The sequence below is a fragment of the Heloderma suspectum genome, chromosome 11 (assembly GCF_057233095.1).
Source record: "Heloderma suspectum isolate Gila_16-S chromosome 11, 16-S_ref, whole genome shotgun sequence".
Lineage (NCBI taxonomy): Eukaryota > Metazoa > Chordata > Lepidosauria > Squamata > Helodermatidae > Heloderma > Heloderma suspectum.
The window spans coordinates 12,154,860-12,170,279 of record NC_139468.1 but is presented as its reverse complement, the minus strand read 5'-3'; the positions used below and the strand labels follow the sequence as shown (position 1 = coordinate 12,170,279).

The window sequence follows — 15,420 nt, the reverse complement described above, 5'->3', positions numbered from 1 at the left end:
AGTTAGGTCATATCAGGATGCTGAGTTGAACTGATAAAGCTTTAAATGCATTAGAGCCCCATTACTTAAAGTATTCCCTATTCACTTCTGTTCCATTGATGTGTCTAAGAATAAGGAGAGAGCACCCTCTAAAATAGGAATGGGGAATGTTTGCCCCCCGCCCCAGATGCTGGACTGCAACTCTATCATCCTTCATCATTAGCTATGCTGGCTAGGGAATTGCAGTCTTCCTCATGGGCCATACGGTCCCCCTCACAGCTCTAAAGTGTACCAATTCTGGATGATACATAGGCATGGTGGATGTTCCCCAGCTAGAGTTGCCTGCCTCATGAGTTTACCAAATCCTGAGCATCCCTTGTCTCTTTGGAGATAAAATATGGTCTCACTATACGGTGTTCATTTTCTTAGAAGTATATATTTTACATTTAGTGAACACCTAATACCTTTTAAAGGATTTTGATAAACTAAAAAACACACACCTTGTTTTCACTTCCTTTTTTAAAAAGCGCAATACAGAACACTCCCAATCCTGGAGGTGGTGATCCGCCAAGGTTACCCTCAAAGCTTTCTCCGGTTAAAGCTCCTCGGAAGCTGCCGTGCAGAGGTCAGACCAGCTGCAAAGGGCCATGTGATGGAGAATTGAGGCGTAACTCGGGGCAACTTTCTGTGCAGATTGAGAACACGCCACTACTGTGTCCTTTTCATCTTCAGCCAGTGCCTGAGTAAGCTTATTTTATAAATTCCCCTTTTGGCTTTTAGGAGTCACTTTTGTTCTGCAGATGGGAACTCACGGCTGGCTTCCAATTCTTCTCTGATAGCACATATGTTAAGTTTGACTTGGAGCTAAACATCAGACAACATTTCATATAACACTTTTAAACATTGTCACGCTTCTAGTTTATTTATTGGCAGTCTTTCCAAAAAACAGTTGGCTGGCTCACTAATTGTGGGAGTTCAGGTCTCGCTTCTGTTTCCACAGTAAATGCTTGACAATAATGTTTTTATTCTAAGGGCCACTTCCAATGCATGCAAGTTGTTTGCTTTTAGTATGTGTGTGTAACACATTAAACTGTAGCTGAGTTTCTGTCTCCTGTGAGTATATGCCTTTTCTTGTCCCGAAACTGTTTATACAGAGAGAGAGACTAAACTTAGAAAAAAGTTGACTAGCAATTGGAGCTTGATAAGAGGTTTATAACATTTGCATGATGTGGAGAAAGTGGATATAGAGAAGCATTTTTCCCTCCCTTTTAGCACTAAAACTGGCAGCCATGCAATGAAATTGACTGGCAGTAGATTCAGGACCGATGGAAGTCCTTCTTCATACAATGCATAATTACGGGATCTGTTGCCACAAGATGCGGCGATGGCTTTAGACAATTCATAGAGCATGTATATAAGTGCTATTAGCTGTGATAATCTGTGCCCAGACTTCAGAACTCCCTACCAAATGAAGCTTGTCTGGTCTATTGATAGCCTTCTGCTGTCATCCAAAGATCTTTTTGTTTAAACGGACATTTGGCCTATAGAGTTGACTTATCTTCTCTGCTGCTCTGTGATATCAGCTGTATTTTAATTTAATGATAGTTTAACTGGCTTCTATTTTTTTATATTTGTATGTGTTCCTTGATTTTTAGGTAGTTTCATATCACATTCCTTTTTTATTGTGGATGTTATTGTTTTTAGCTGGCTTAGGTGTATTTATGGAAAGGCAGGGTGTAAATGCAATAAAATAAATACATTATAATTGCACAGTAGAACCTCCATATTCAAAGGCAATGTACCTCTGAATATGGTTGATGTGAAACAAAGGATGGGAGAAGGCTGCCTCCTTCGTGCCCTTCTTGTGGGCTTCACAGAAGCACTGGGCTGTCCGCGATTGGAAACAGGATCTGGACTGTACTGAGTCTTGTTCTGATCCAGCAGGGAACTATATCCACTTGGATCATAAAGCTCTTTATTCATCAGCAGATGCAGTGTAAAATGTAGCCATTACTTGTAAGCAAAGGAGGCAGTAACTATCAGCATCTCTGGGTGCTGCACTGTCAATGTGTCTGCAGTAGTATTTGTCTGCCTTACAAAACTTACAGAAGTTTCTAGCCTTTGTCCAAAAAAACTTTGATTGGCTTGCTTCTTGCCTACCCATATCTTTTATTAATCATTTATGGCACATGCACAGCTTGAAAGGAAGCCAGAACGATCTCTCTTCCAGTTTACAAAAGCTTCCCTTCTGAAGGTGATCTTGTTTGCCCCCTGCAAGTGGCTGTTTATAAGGTAGTTACTGGGAAATGTGGCAGACAAGACTGTGTCACCAGCAGCCTCTGGAGGCAGTGGGAGCCCAGGAAAAGTGGGAAATCAGGGCTGCAACCCTGATGGGGAACCCTTCTATGGGGAAAGAAGGTTTCACACCTGTTCATAATTGTCTCGCATTAATAGCCTCTGACCACACTGTGAGATTGTTTGTCTGCCATTTCCCAGTATATTCTGGGATAACGTCCTGTTGCATTGCATGTCAGACAGCTTACATGAAGATTTATGGGGAAAAGTGATTGCTACATAGGGATGAAAAGATACCTGTCTGATCAGTGTGGTGTTGATGTATTGATTTGTAGTACAGGGGTTTCTGAAAGACAAATGAAGAGCAGCTCTGCCATGCATGTGCTTTTTATTATTTTTGGTAAGGGGGTAGTCAGATGTTTTTTGGAGGGGAAAAATTGGTACTCTGTTGAGAGAGCTGATCACCATCTTTTATTGCTGTGTGAAGTGGTCTTAGCTCCCACCTAGCAATGAGAATTGGGTCCAGTCTTTCAGTGTGGATAGGAGAGAGGAACATTTCCTCTTAATGGGAATTTCCCTTACTTCACACTCACACTGGTTAAAAACAAGTAAACTTTTCTGTTACATCCTGTTCATTAGGTCATTTATTGAAGAAACAAAGCAATGCAACAACCAGGGGTCTATAATCTTTGGCTGACATTGCTGGCCAAGCCATAAATTGTAGTTGACAACCCTCCTACCTGTCAAGCGTCCTCCCCCACCCCCGTATTTCCCAAGGGAAGGCCATTGGAGGAGCGTGTGCTGTTGTGCCTGAAGACACGCAGGTTGCCTAGGCTCCCCCTCCCCAAGCTTTCCCATCCAATGCATTTTCCTGTTATGGAGCAGAAAAGGCCAGTGGGGTGTTGGAGGTGTTGTTGGTTTGGCCTTGTGGGGCCAAGTGACTTCAGGTACCTTGGCCGCACAGCTGCTAAGCAATCCTCAGTCCCAACTTTTCAGCATTGGGAAGAAGGCTGGCCCCTCATCTCGCTCACTAAAGGATGGGATAACACTCACCATGGCAAGCGGATTTCATAGAATAGTAGGGTTGGAAGAGGCCTATAAGACCATCGAGTCCAACCCCCAGGAACCTAGGCAGGAGGGTGCTGTTGCACTCATGTTCTGTTTGAGGGTTTCTCACATGCAGCTGGTTGGCCAGTGTGAACAGAATGCTGGACTAGACGGACCCTTGGTCTGATCCAGCTTAGCTCTTATGTTCTCAGGCAAAGCCAAAAGACGGCACCGATTTGTTGAAGCCCACCAATAAGACAAAGCTAATCTTCAGAATACCACACAAACTGAGGGAGGAATTTTCTCTCTGCTTTGGTACCAGAAAAACATACACACCCTAAAGTAGAATTGTTAGTAATGGGCTTCAGTTTTTAGTAGTTTGAAAGCAAAATCCCACATGGAACTGGTCTATTTCTGTAAATCCCGCATGGAACATATCTATTTATGTAAAAATTACCAACAGAGACTCGATGATTAGGCACACGCAGAGTCCCTGACATGGATTCAGCAAAAATGTAGTATCTGAGGGCTTTTGTTGGAAAGGGAAAGTAGAAATACCTCGAGATATTTGTTTAAATTTCTTGTAAATAAATGGGATTTCTGAAGTCACACATACTGACTCGTACTGGTTTTCTAATCAGTGGCAACAGGGCTAGATATAAAGATAAGTAGTTTTCTTATCATGTATAGCATGATTCCTACACTTTCTTGTATAGCTATCTCTGAGAATGACTGCTTGAAAGCACACACTTTTTCTTGGTGGTGGCAGTGGCAGCATGATTCTAGAAGCAGATTCTAGAAGCAGAGTCTTTTCTAAGGCTGCAATCCTATATACCAGGATTGGGCAACTTGTGGCTCTTTAGATGTTTTGGCCTATAACTCCCATCAGCCTTAGCCAGTATAGCCAGTGATGAGGGATCATGGGAGTTGGAGGCCAAAACATTTGGAGGGCCATGAGTTGCCCATGCCTGCTCTATGCACTTACCTGGGACTGAGTCCCATTTAATTTATTGGGTCTTACTCCTAAGTAAGAATCATAGAATAGTCATAGAATAGTAGGGTTGGAAGGGGCCTACAAGACCATCAAGTCCAACACCGTTGGACTGGCCGTTTTTGTTTGCTTTTAAAGAGGGAATATAGATGAGTTGGGGTATTTGCCCCTGCATTGTGAAATATCAGTGGGGCAAGCACTGATATTTATATGGGTTCTATTTTCTTTCCTTAGGCCTGAAACAGTGTTAAAAAACCAGGAGGTGGAATTTGGTCGAAATAGAGAGAGACTCCAGTTTTTGAAGGTACATTGATTTGAAGACAGTCTGGCACAGCTAAACTTTATAGACAGACAATCAAGGGTGGTCTAGTGGAGATCTACACGGACTGTGGAATAAATTCAAAGCATCTCTGTATCTTTCAGAATGTGTAATTTGGAGGACAAAAGAGACCATCGGTATTGAACATGACAAATCTGTTCTTGAACTGAGTCCTGATTATGTTTGTCTCGTGATTCAGGAAGAATGGTGGGGTGGCAGGTGACCAGTCACTGTATAGTTTTTATCCCATATATAGTTTTTACATTTGCTGTGTGAAGAGGAAAAATTATTTTAAGAACCGTGATATTGGTGTTGTTGCTCGCTCTCTTTATGCTAAAAATGCTTACCAAGATACTTCAACAGTTCTTTAGTTTTCTTCACCAAACAGATATAGGATGAGTTTGTTTAAAAAAAAAATCATCCTGTTGCCTGATTTGCATTCACAGTTAACATTGCAGTTAACCTGATTTAGAGGGTGTGAAGATAACTTGTCTTCTCTCTCTTCTCTTCTCTCTTCTCTTCTTTTTCAAATAAACTAGTGGGGTTCCAAAGTTTTTCGGAATGTCTCTGTAATTCCACCCGGAACCGGAATGGCACACCAAGTGAACCTAGAATACTTGTCAAGAGTGGTATTTGACGTTAAAGGTTTCCTCTATCCAGACAGCGTCATTGGTACTGATTCCCATACAACAATGGTGAACGGCTTGGGAATCTTGGGATGGGGTGAGTACTGGAGAGGTTATTCGCTCCCCCGCCCCCCATTTCATCTGTAGGAAACAGTTCTCTGTTTCTTCCTGTTGGGTGTTTCAAATTTCTGCATAATGTCATATGTATAACGGGAGGGCAGACTTCAGGCTTGCAGGATCTAATTTGTTTTTTTACTAGAACTCCCATGGTCTATCAACTGGAGTCGGATGCAAAATAGTGGCTGCGGGGGCAGAGCCAACTACCTGCTGAATCCCATGAGCCACACACTAGAATAGCATAACCATATACAAATCTACCTGAGTTAGTACAGATCAGGCTAACAGTCTAATTTGGACCTAAAAATGGCTATTGTTAAACAACTGGGAGTTGGGAGACCCTTCCTGATCGACTACAAATCACCCAGAGATCTAGCAGTAGATCCCAATCTATTTTCTGCCCACCCCTGTAACTATATATGTTGCGGGGGTGGGGGTTGATAGATGAAACATTATTGGTGTGAAAAGATTATTCTTCTTGAATGCTCCTGTGAATAAAAATATACTTCTCTAATTCAAACTTGAGCAAATAACCTGCAACTATTTGTGTTTTAATTGTCTCTGCTTATAATATATAAATATAAAAAATAAAGTTAATTGTTTATAAGACAAAAATTTGGCTATACCTGGCCCCTCTCCTGCCATGATGGCATGTACCTTCAGCATGCCTGTGAGAGCGAGTGGGTTGGAGGGTGAGCAGGCAAAGACTGCACATACCTGCTCCTGGATTGCTAAGAGTTGCTCCCTTCTTTGTATTCAGTGGAACTAATCATTGACTCTGACCACGCTCTGGCGTGGGCTGGTCCATGAAGTTACAAAGAGTCTGAAGCAACTGAACAAATAAACAACAACAATCACTGACTGGGTTCAAGTGAGACGACAACCCATAGTGGGTAACAAGCAGCTGTGGGTTGTCATGTCACGCAAACCCAGACTGATTCCTGCAGGGTGGCTTGTGTGTGGGCAACAAGCCACCCTAACAGCCCATGGCTTGTTCTAGGGGTTGTTCAACCTATGATGGGTTGATGTGTGGTCCAAACCTGGCAATGCCAAATCATAATGGGTTGCAGGCATCGGTGAGTCTTGAAAACACAGTTGGCTGGGGCAGTATGACTCAGAGTTCCTACACCTTTTTTTTTCAGTATCTTTAATAGAAGTCAGCTCAGTGTGTGTGCCTTCCAGCCATGAGGCTAGGTTAAAATGAGGCTGATGCAGATTTCTTCACTGCAAAATCTTCAGACAAAAGAAGATTTTTTTAAAGACTTTAACGCAGTCTTTAACATTTAATGAATCAGTTATATAAGAAGTGGTTAAGTGGTATAATTTCTCCTTCCAGGTGTGGGTGGAATTGAAACTGAAGCAGTCATGCTAGGATTGCCAGTCACCCTCACCTTGCCTGAGGTGGTTGGGTGTGAACTGACAGGCTCAGCTAACCCGCTTGCCACATCAATAGACGTGGTCCTGAGCATTACTAAGGTAAATTAGAGCTCTTTGTTGCCAAGCAGGCCATGTTGTCTCACCTACTGGGGGTGAAATCAGGAGCAGCCTGGTAGTCTCAGACATTTCCTGGGTTCAAGGGAAGAAAGGGTAAAGAATCTGCCCTGTGTTGGTGTGTGGCTGTGTGCATTTGCGAGGAAGAGCTGGTTTTTCCCAGATACTGCAGGGAAACTTGGGGGAGCGGGGAGGACACAGGTTGGATGGCCCCACTTCAGTAATTCATTGTAAGGCTGACAATAGAAGAGAATTTTACATCGTGTGTACGCTAATGGCTAAACTGTGCAGTTGAATCAAATGAAAAAGTCTTTCTTGAGCCCAAACTATAGAAATTAAATATTTTATTGATTTGCAGTATTAGATGTAGGTGTGTTTAGGGATGGCTGTCGTGGGGAAATCCAGCCCTTTTGGGGCTCACCGGATTTCCCCACTGACCCTGGCTCAGCTTGCATTTGCGAGTCAAGCCGGGGGCTTTTCCTGGGAATTGGGAAACTTACTCAAGGGTTGTTTTGTTTGTGTGTGTAAACTTGCGCAAATTACAGAGGAAATTTGTGCAAACTACAGAGGTAATGTGTGCAAATTAGGCAAGGGAGGGAGTTTGCCTAACTTGTGCAAATAACAGAGGTAATTTGCACAAATTTACACACATAGACAAACAAACAAAAATCATTCCCGCCACTGAGCAACTGTCCCTGTCTCTGCTGGTGTGGGCTTCCCTCCTGGCTGCCGCTCTGTCACCACCACCGCCATGCAACCGTCATCCCTCTTTCCCTGCAGGGGTTGGCCCTGGCAGAGAGAGAGGGTCAAGAGTTAAGAACGTAAGAAGAGCCCTGCTGGATCAGACCAAGGGTCCATCTAGTCCAGCATTCTGTTCACACCGTGGCCAACCAGCTGTTGACCAGGAAACCACAAACAGGACACGAGTGCACCAGCACCCTCCTGCCCATGTTCCCCAGCAACTGGTGTACACAGGCATACCGCCTCTGGTACTATGGGCAGCGGCAGTGGTGCTCCCCTCTCCTCCTTCTGCTCCTGCTGCTGCGCCGCCGCATGCAAATGGCTGCTTCCCTCCCGGATGCTGGGAGGGAGACACAGCCATTTGCGCACAGCGGGTGGTGGTGGGGACTCCTGCCGCCGCTGTGCACAACCCCTTGCACTCTCCTTTCCGATGTCAGCTTCAGCAAGGGTGAGCCAAGAGGTTTTGCTGGCGGCAGAAGTCCACAAGCTGGCCCGACTCACACAGGTCGAGTCAGGCCAGCTCATGGGGAAGCGAGCCAGAGTCCAGGCGGCTGAACTACCAAGATGTCAGCTGACTTAGGCCCCCGGATGGATCCCTCCGCCAACTCTAGGTGTGTTATATTTCTTTGGCTGGCTCCAGATGGGGCAAATGCTGGGGCCCTGAAACTGGCAGTGGGATCGCTGTGGTATTTGTAGTATTTGTATTCTGCTCATCAGCCAAAAATGGCTCCTGGAGCGGCTTACAATCAGTGAACAAAGAAGACAGTCCCTGCCCCCAGGCTTACAACCTAAAAAGACACAACACACAAGGAAAAGGCGATGGGGAGGGAAAAGGGGAAAAAATTACATAGACTGTCAGCAGGGCTGGTGGGATGGCCTTGCTCTCCCCTCTCATCTCCCAAAGGAGGGGCAGTCCGGCTGGAGCAGGCCCCAATGTTCCCTTTGCCTGTTCCCGTCTCCCTTGCTCCTCCTTCCCCGCAGGGCCATAGATGTCAATTAGCCCTGCTCAGGGGGGTGGGGGGGGAGAGTCTGACTGGAGCAGGGCTTGATGTTCCCTTTGCCTGCTCCTCTCTCCCTTGCTCCTTCTTCTTCCCCACAGGGCCATGGAAGTCTATGCTGGGGGACCAAAACCTTCAGAGGTGTTGGGTAGTCTTTACTTTTCCAATAGTCTTAACTAGACCTGTATAAGTAAAGGACACCACTGAAGAATGGTGAAGCAGCATGGTGGGGCTGAATAATTTGGCATGTAATTTGGCTTATCTGCCCAAATCTTAGGTTAACTCTCAGTTTGCATATCATACCCCCTTTGTCCCTTGTTGGTTAAGGTGGCCCGTGGGGGGTCTCTTGCCAGCATGCCTTCACTGTCCTGTGTATTTCTCTTCATAGAATTGGTAGTTGCCCATTTGAAAACTTTGACTGTAGAATTTCTCATTGTTCTGCATGTAGTATTTGAGGTCTTTTTTTCTCCCTATAGCAACTACGGCAAGCAGGAGTGTCTGGAAAATTTGTGGAGTTCTTCGGGCCTGGAGTTTCCCAGCTCTCCGTAGGGGACCGAACCACCATAACAAATATGTGTCCAGAATATGGCGCTATTCTGAGCTTTTTCCCTATAGATAATGTGACGCTAAAGCATTTAAAACATACAGGTAAGCGACATTAAAACCGCTGGTTCTTCAGAGTTTCACATAGGAATCTACTGGCTAAAGCAGTATCATATTTTACAATAGTTTGTTGCAGGATCAATGTTTTCCCTATTTTGCATTGTAGTTTCAGCTGTACTATCGGCATCATATCGACCCATTCTGTATATATTGGGAAATATTTAATTTTACTCACTTCTATCTTCCTTTAAGTATTTTTGAGATGCTGTAGTTGATCCTCAGGTTACTTTTTTTGGGCCAATATATTTGGGGAAATTGAAGAGTTACTGATCAATGAAAGGCATTCTTCTGAACCTTGTAGCAAATTGCATTAAGAAAAGATGGTTAAAATAGTTAGCTCAAACTTTTTGTAGTGCAGGTTCTATTGCTACTGCTGTTATCAGTAAATTTGTTTTACCTAGTTGGGTTTTTCCCCTAAGTCTTCAAATTTCCCACAGGTTTTGATGAGGCCAAGCTTAAGTCCATGGAAGGATATCTTAAAACTGTGAAACTATTTAGAAATTATCAGCTTTCCACTGAAGAACCTGAATATTCCCAGGTAATTACAAAATGAACTTGTCTCTTTCAAAATGCTCGTACTTCTGTCTCTGTAGATTTATTATACACCCTTTTCGTAGGCTCTCACCTGCCCATCCAAGGGATTTTTTATACCTCCAAGAGACAGGCCAATTCCTTATTCCAACCAACTTATTTTCTCACATTTGGGAATGTCCCATGCCCTATCCTACAGCATATTAAAGCTTGACAAATAAAGGCCCAGTGAGTTATCTGGGGGAACCTTGACGGTGTGACATTACTGAAGCTGTGAGGATGTGGATCAGTACCTGAATGGGAGACCATTGGGAGCTCAGTATTCTGAGCTTGCGGAATATCAACAGAGGGGCAGCTTCTTTGGGCTGGCATCTTAACCATCACTCAGACAGTTGCTAAGCATCTGCAGCTCCTTCTGTCTTCTCCATCTCCAGGGAAGATCCTGAATTATGTCATCCCCTGCCAGGGACCAGATGACCCTGCTATACATACCCTGACAAAGCTCTGTTATAATTATAACTTTGTGTGCATTAATTGTCAACCACTCTGGTAGCCAATCTTGGCTGAAAAGCACTATATAAATACAATTCCCCTTACCCCTTCACATCCTTAGGTTCTATGTAGATAGCAGTTTATCCAGAATGTTTCCAAAATGACACTGCCTTTGGTAGTTGCTGAGATTTAAGGAGGAGCTCTTGCTAGAAGGAAGGTGGGCCAGGCTGTGAGAATGCTCAGATATAGTGATAAGCCATCATTGCTGTAAATGATTACTGTAAATTACTGTAAATGATTGGCATGCTGGTGCACACAGCTTGTTTGCTCTCCACACACAACACACACACACACACGTACAACAAACCAGAAATGGGACGTTCTGCATGACATCAAAACTTCCTGGTTTGTTTCCAGGCTTATAAGCCAGGAATAAACCAGAGTTTGTTGTTGGTTTGTGAAACCTCGATTGTTTTGCAGCAACAAACCAGGAAGCCCATATTTGGTTGTTATGCAAAGCTTCCTATTTCTGTTTTGTTTTACTCACTTGTGCAAAAGGAAGAGCAACAAATGAGCTACTTTTACCAGCATGCTGCTTGTTCGCAGTTAAACAAGGATAAGCCAGCAATTCCAGCTTATCATTATGTGCGAGTGTGGCCTTTGTGTCAGTTATTTTGTATTCCAAACACTAGCCAGTGTTTCACTCTTAGTTGTTTCATTGGTATGTTGTTTTAGTGCTGTCGAATAAAAATGACCTTTCTAACATCAAAATTTTGTGGTTTTAATTTTTGTGAACCGCCCAGAGAGCTTTGGTTATTGGCTGGTATAGCAATGAAATAAATACTTAAGCTTTTAATTTAGGATGACTTTTTCAAAAACATAAAAATCACCAATAATATATGGTTTCAAATAGTTGTCTCTCTTCTGCTAGATAGATAGATAATCATTCCAGCTTCTCTGCAAGATGTCATATTTTGTCACTGGGAATTTACATAAATGGTCAAAGTCTTATTTCTAAAAGGAAGCTTGCTAGAATGTTCTGGTAGTCCATAAATTTTGGCTAGCTTGCTTTGAATGTTAGACTTCAGTGCAATAATATCAATTGTGCAATAATTATTAACAAGGGATTTCCCCCCATCAGATTATACACATAAACCTGGGTTTGATAATGCCATATGTAAGTGGTCCCAAAAGGGCACAGGACAGAGTGGCTGTTACGAACATGAAAAGTGATTTCCAGGCGTGCTTAAATGAAAAGGTATGTACAAGTGAAATGGAAAGCTGCTATTAGGGTTCCTACATTTTTGAATTACAATATCCTTTTTAAGGAAAGAATCCTCCTCCTTCCATTGTCACAGGATTTTTTTAAAAAGCTCTTCCCTATCGGTGGCGGTGTTTGAAAATCATAAGAAATCTCGATAGCAGCCTCTCGTGCTCCCATTGGAGCACTGCAGCATGCACGCAGAAGTGCAGGAAATGCCTATGGAGAAAGTCACTCGTCTCTTCCACTTGGGGCACCTCCACTGTTCCGTGCAAGAAGCCAGCCATTTGGACTGGTCCCCACTAGTCCCCATCATCCATCTGGACTAGGAGGATATTGGTGCAGGTTGGAGTACCCCATTCAGGTTTTGCAGCCAGAATTAATGAAATAGCTGGTGCTGCTTTCCCCGATTGACTGGAGCTGCTGCCACTGGCCTTTGGCTTCTTAGTGACCAAGCCTGTGTATCAGCACATTATTCTAATGTCTCCCTCCTTGCTTGAAAGCAGGTATGGATTTGTCATGTGACTGACTTTGCCATAACCCTTTGTTCACCTAGGCTGGCTTTAAAGGCTTTCAAATTCCCTCTGAAAAGCAAAATGATGTGGTTCCTGTTGAGTATGAAGGAAATGAGTACAAACTGGCTCATGGATCGGTCGTCATTGCTGCAGTGATCAGCTGTACAAACAACTGCAATCCCTCTGTAATGCTAGGAGCAGGTACACTCGGCCTAGTGTCAATTTCCTTTTCTACCTTTTGCTGTAACAGTAATCCTGTGGAGGCAAGCACAGCCAAATCACCATCCCTATTAATATTTTCAACTACAGAAGGTGCACAAAGCGGTTTGTGCCAGTGTAACTATGGCAGCATCCTTTGCTTGAGAAGGGGCAGGTCCATGATGTTATGCTGCCCTTTCCTTGCAATCCCATTACATTTGGGTGCCTGAAATGGTACTTGGGGCAGTTGGTTCTTCATTGGACAAGATGCCTTTAAAATGCTTTGTAGGTTAATTGCACCTGGCCCCACTTCTGCGCAGTGCAGCAGCTTTCTCACATATCCATGATTCAGCATCTGGCAGCAATAGCTGTTGTTGAAATTGTGGCCATGCTGCTGCAATAGCACCTTGTCCTGGGTCACTTTAAGAACACAAGAGCAGCATTGCTGGCAATGTCCTTGTGCCGGGGAAGCTGCAGTTTTGCTCTCTTCCTAAAAGATGTAGGTTGTCAGCCCAATGGCTCATAGGATTGAGCTTTTAGAGCAACCTTCCCCAATCTGGTGCCCTCCAAATGTGTTGGACTGCAACTCCCATCATCCCCCAGCCAGCATGGCCAATGGAGGGCACCAGGTGGGGAAACCTGTTTTAGAGGAATGTCAGAACAGCTTCCTATTAGAATTTGTCCTGAAAAGGGTTGCTACCAAAAAACAAGAACACACTGGGTGCTGTCTGCTAAACACTGCTGCTGCCCAGCCTTCATCTTCAAGGGGGCTTTTGAAGGTTCCTGCATAAGCCCCCATCAAAAGGAGTGGAGGCTTTGCTACAATGGGCCTTGCTGGACCTTGCCCATTCTGGTATTTATACAATATTTAGAGCTGCCTTTTCCAGATGCACGTGCTCTAAACTGAAGTACATCTTACAGGCAACAAAACTTTGACACTTAAATGGGTTTTGGACAATCAGCAGGGAAAACAACACAGTGTGAGTTGTTTTTCCCACCCCTGAGCATGCTGGTTGTGTGACTGGGATCACCCTAATTATCTATGCTGCATCACAGGGTGCTATGTTGTCCGAACCTGGTGCATGGTGCAGCCATGGTGACTTCACCCACTCTACAACCCATAGCTTGCAGTAGAGGTTGTAGTGTGGGTGAAAAGTCACCACGCCATGCGCCGGGTTTGGACAACCTGGCAACCCGCAGCACAGGTAATTCCTGTCATGCAGCCAACATGCGTGGGGGCATGGGAAACAACGCTGCATTGTTTCTCCCGCTAATCGTCTGAATGCCCGCTTATAGCGTGTGTTGCACTTTGTGTGAATCTTTAACTGCCTCTTCCGTTTTTCATTAGGTTTGTTGGCCAAAAAAGCCATTGAAGCTGGTCTGACTGTTAAACCTTACATAAGAACTAGCTTATCGCCTGGGAGTGGAATGGTCACGCACTATCTCAGTTCCAGTGGTGTATTGCCGCACCTCAATAAACTTGGGTACTCACTTCTTTGCTCTTATATAGAGAGGTTTAAAAGGCTGTGTGATTATGTAGAACACCATAGGCATAAGATGTCATGGTCAAGTCCAAAGCACACAAGTAGTCACAGGGACTATAGTGCAGGAACAGGGAAGCATCGCATAGCATCTGAATTAGTAGTGTGTAGCTTCCAGATTCCTTGGCATGTGATTCATTTATAAATAAAGCTTCATGGCTTTGTAGCCAAAGCATGTCTGACTAGTTCAAAATTCAGAAGTAAAATAATTATCACAGAACATATTTTTAAGCGACGTTGTACCTGAACTCATACGGTTTTTTAAAAAACCCACAGATTACGTGATTTCCCCCCTCTTTTTTAAATGTGCATGCTTATTCAGTGGAAATTTTGCCAAGACATGAGTAGCTTACCTAACCCAATATTGTCTGCTCTGACTGGCAGCAACTCTTCAAACTCTCAGACAGGGAAAGATCTTTCCCCGTCTGCTGTCTAGCCTTTTTTGGGATTGAACCTGGGACCTTCTGCATGCAAAGCATGTGCTCTGAGTTACAGCTTGTCCCCGCAATTTGTTTTCTGAAGGTGCAGCCTCCTGTTCTCCCACTGACAGAAAAGATGTCCAGGGGACTCTCACTGGACCTTCAGTAGACCAGGGGGTCTTGAAGCCCTAGCCATGGAGCAACTCTTTTGGAATGATCCTTTAAGTGTCAGGGTAGCTTCAGTTATTGAATTACAGTGAAAGATGTGAATGAAAAAGCAGGACTCACCAGTGAACCACTAAATCCTGGTTTTCCACTGTAGATTTGAGGTCATTGGCTATGGATGCTCCACATGTGTTGGGAATACTGCTCCTTTACCAGAAGCCATTCAGAATGCAATCGTGCAGGTATGTTTTAACAACTGAAACACAGTAGACTTTGATCCTGTTGACTTTTCAGGAAAAATAAAGGTTCAGTTCAACAGTATAGATTTAGCCGTCAGTATACCATCTTGCTGTTTGGGCTTACAAATTGTTGTGTTCTGAAAAGTGGGCCCTTCTTTACACAGTGTGCATACCATGGACAATACAGGCGTCTCTCCACATTGTGGCCACTTTTGACTTTGCTGTTTTCTCTCTGAGTGCACATTTGATGGGCTAGGACTGTGATGACCGTAGGAAAGAATATACAGTATTAAGGTTCCATTCAGTGTCATGTGACAGATTAGAGACTGGCTGACTTCTCTTTAAAGGCAAATTCTGTGGTTTGAGTATTGAGGACCAGTTTGAAATAAGAGAATAAGCATCCCTGTCTCTAAAAGGGTGCTCTTGGTAAAGGATGCATTCACCTTATCTTTGATAGCTGCTAATAAGCTCTGCCCAAAAAAACTCAAGCAGACTGTGAGAGTTGAGAGAGTGCTGAGAAATGGACTGTCTTCTGCCTTTCAGGGTGACTTGGTTGCTTGTGGAGTTTTGTCTGGGAACAAAAACTTTGAAGGCCGTCTCTGCAGCTGTATCCGTGCCAACTACCTTGCCTCTCCACCTCTAGTTGTTGCGTATGCTATAGCGGGAACTGTGAATATTGATTTCCAGACTGAGCCATTAGGTAACCATCTCTGTGCTTCCAGCTCATATTTAATCCAAGTCAATGTATTTTCATGTACTCTAAGGGCAGTTTAAGAGCAACCTTTCCATTTT

At 43.9% G+C, this 15,420-nt stretch overlaps 1 protein-coding gene across 1 annotated transcript in view; it reads left to right on the top strand.

Annotated features, from left to right (window-relative positions):
- IREB2 (iron responsive element binding protein 2) overlaps window positions 1-15,420 on the top strand; it is a 36,667-nt gene that overhangs the window by 15,354 nt on the left and 5,893 nt on the right. The window contains exons 5-15 of the mRNA XM_084816846.1: window positions 507-722; window positions 4,547-4,616; window positions 5,171-5,354; window positions 6,711-6,850; window positions 9,081-9,252; window positions 9,705-9,805; window positions 11,432-11,548; window positions 12,108-12,267; window positions 13,613-13,748; window positions 14,547-14,631; window positions 15,172-15,328. Coding sequence (XP_084672972.1) covers window positions 507-722; window positions 4,547-4,616; window positions 5,171-5,354; window positions 6,711-6,850; window positions 9,081-9,252; window positions 9,705-9,805; window positions 11,432-11,548; window positions 12,108-12,267; window positions 13,613-13,748; window positions 14,547-14,631; window positions 15,172-15,328 — 1,538 coding nt within the window. The remainder of the gene's footprint in view (window positions 1-506; window positions 723-4,546; window positions 4,617-5,170; window positions 5,355-6,710; window positions 6,851-9,080; window positions 9,253-9,704; window positions 9,806-11,431; window positions 11,549-12,107; window positions 12,268-13,612; window positions 13,749-14,546; window positions 14,632-15,171; window positions 15,329-15,420) is intronic.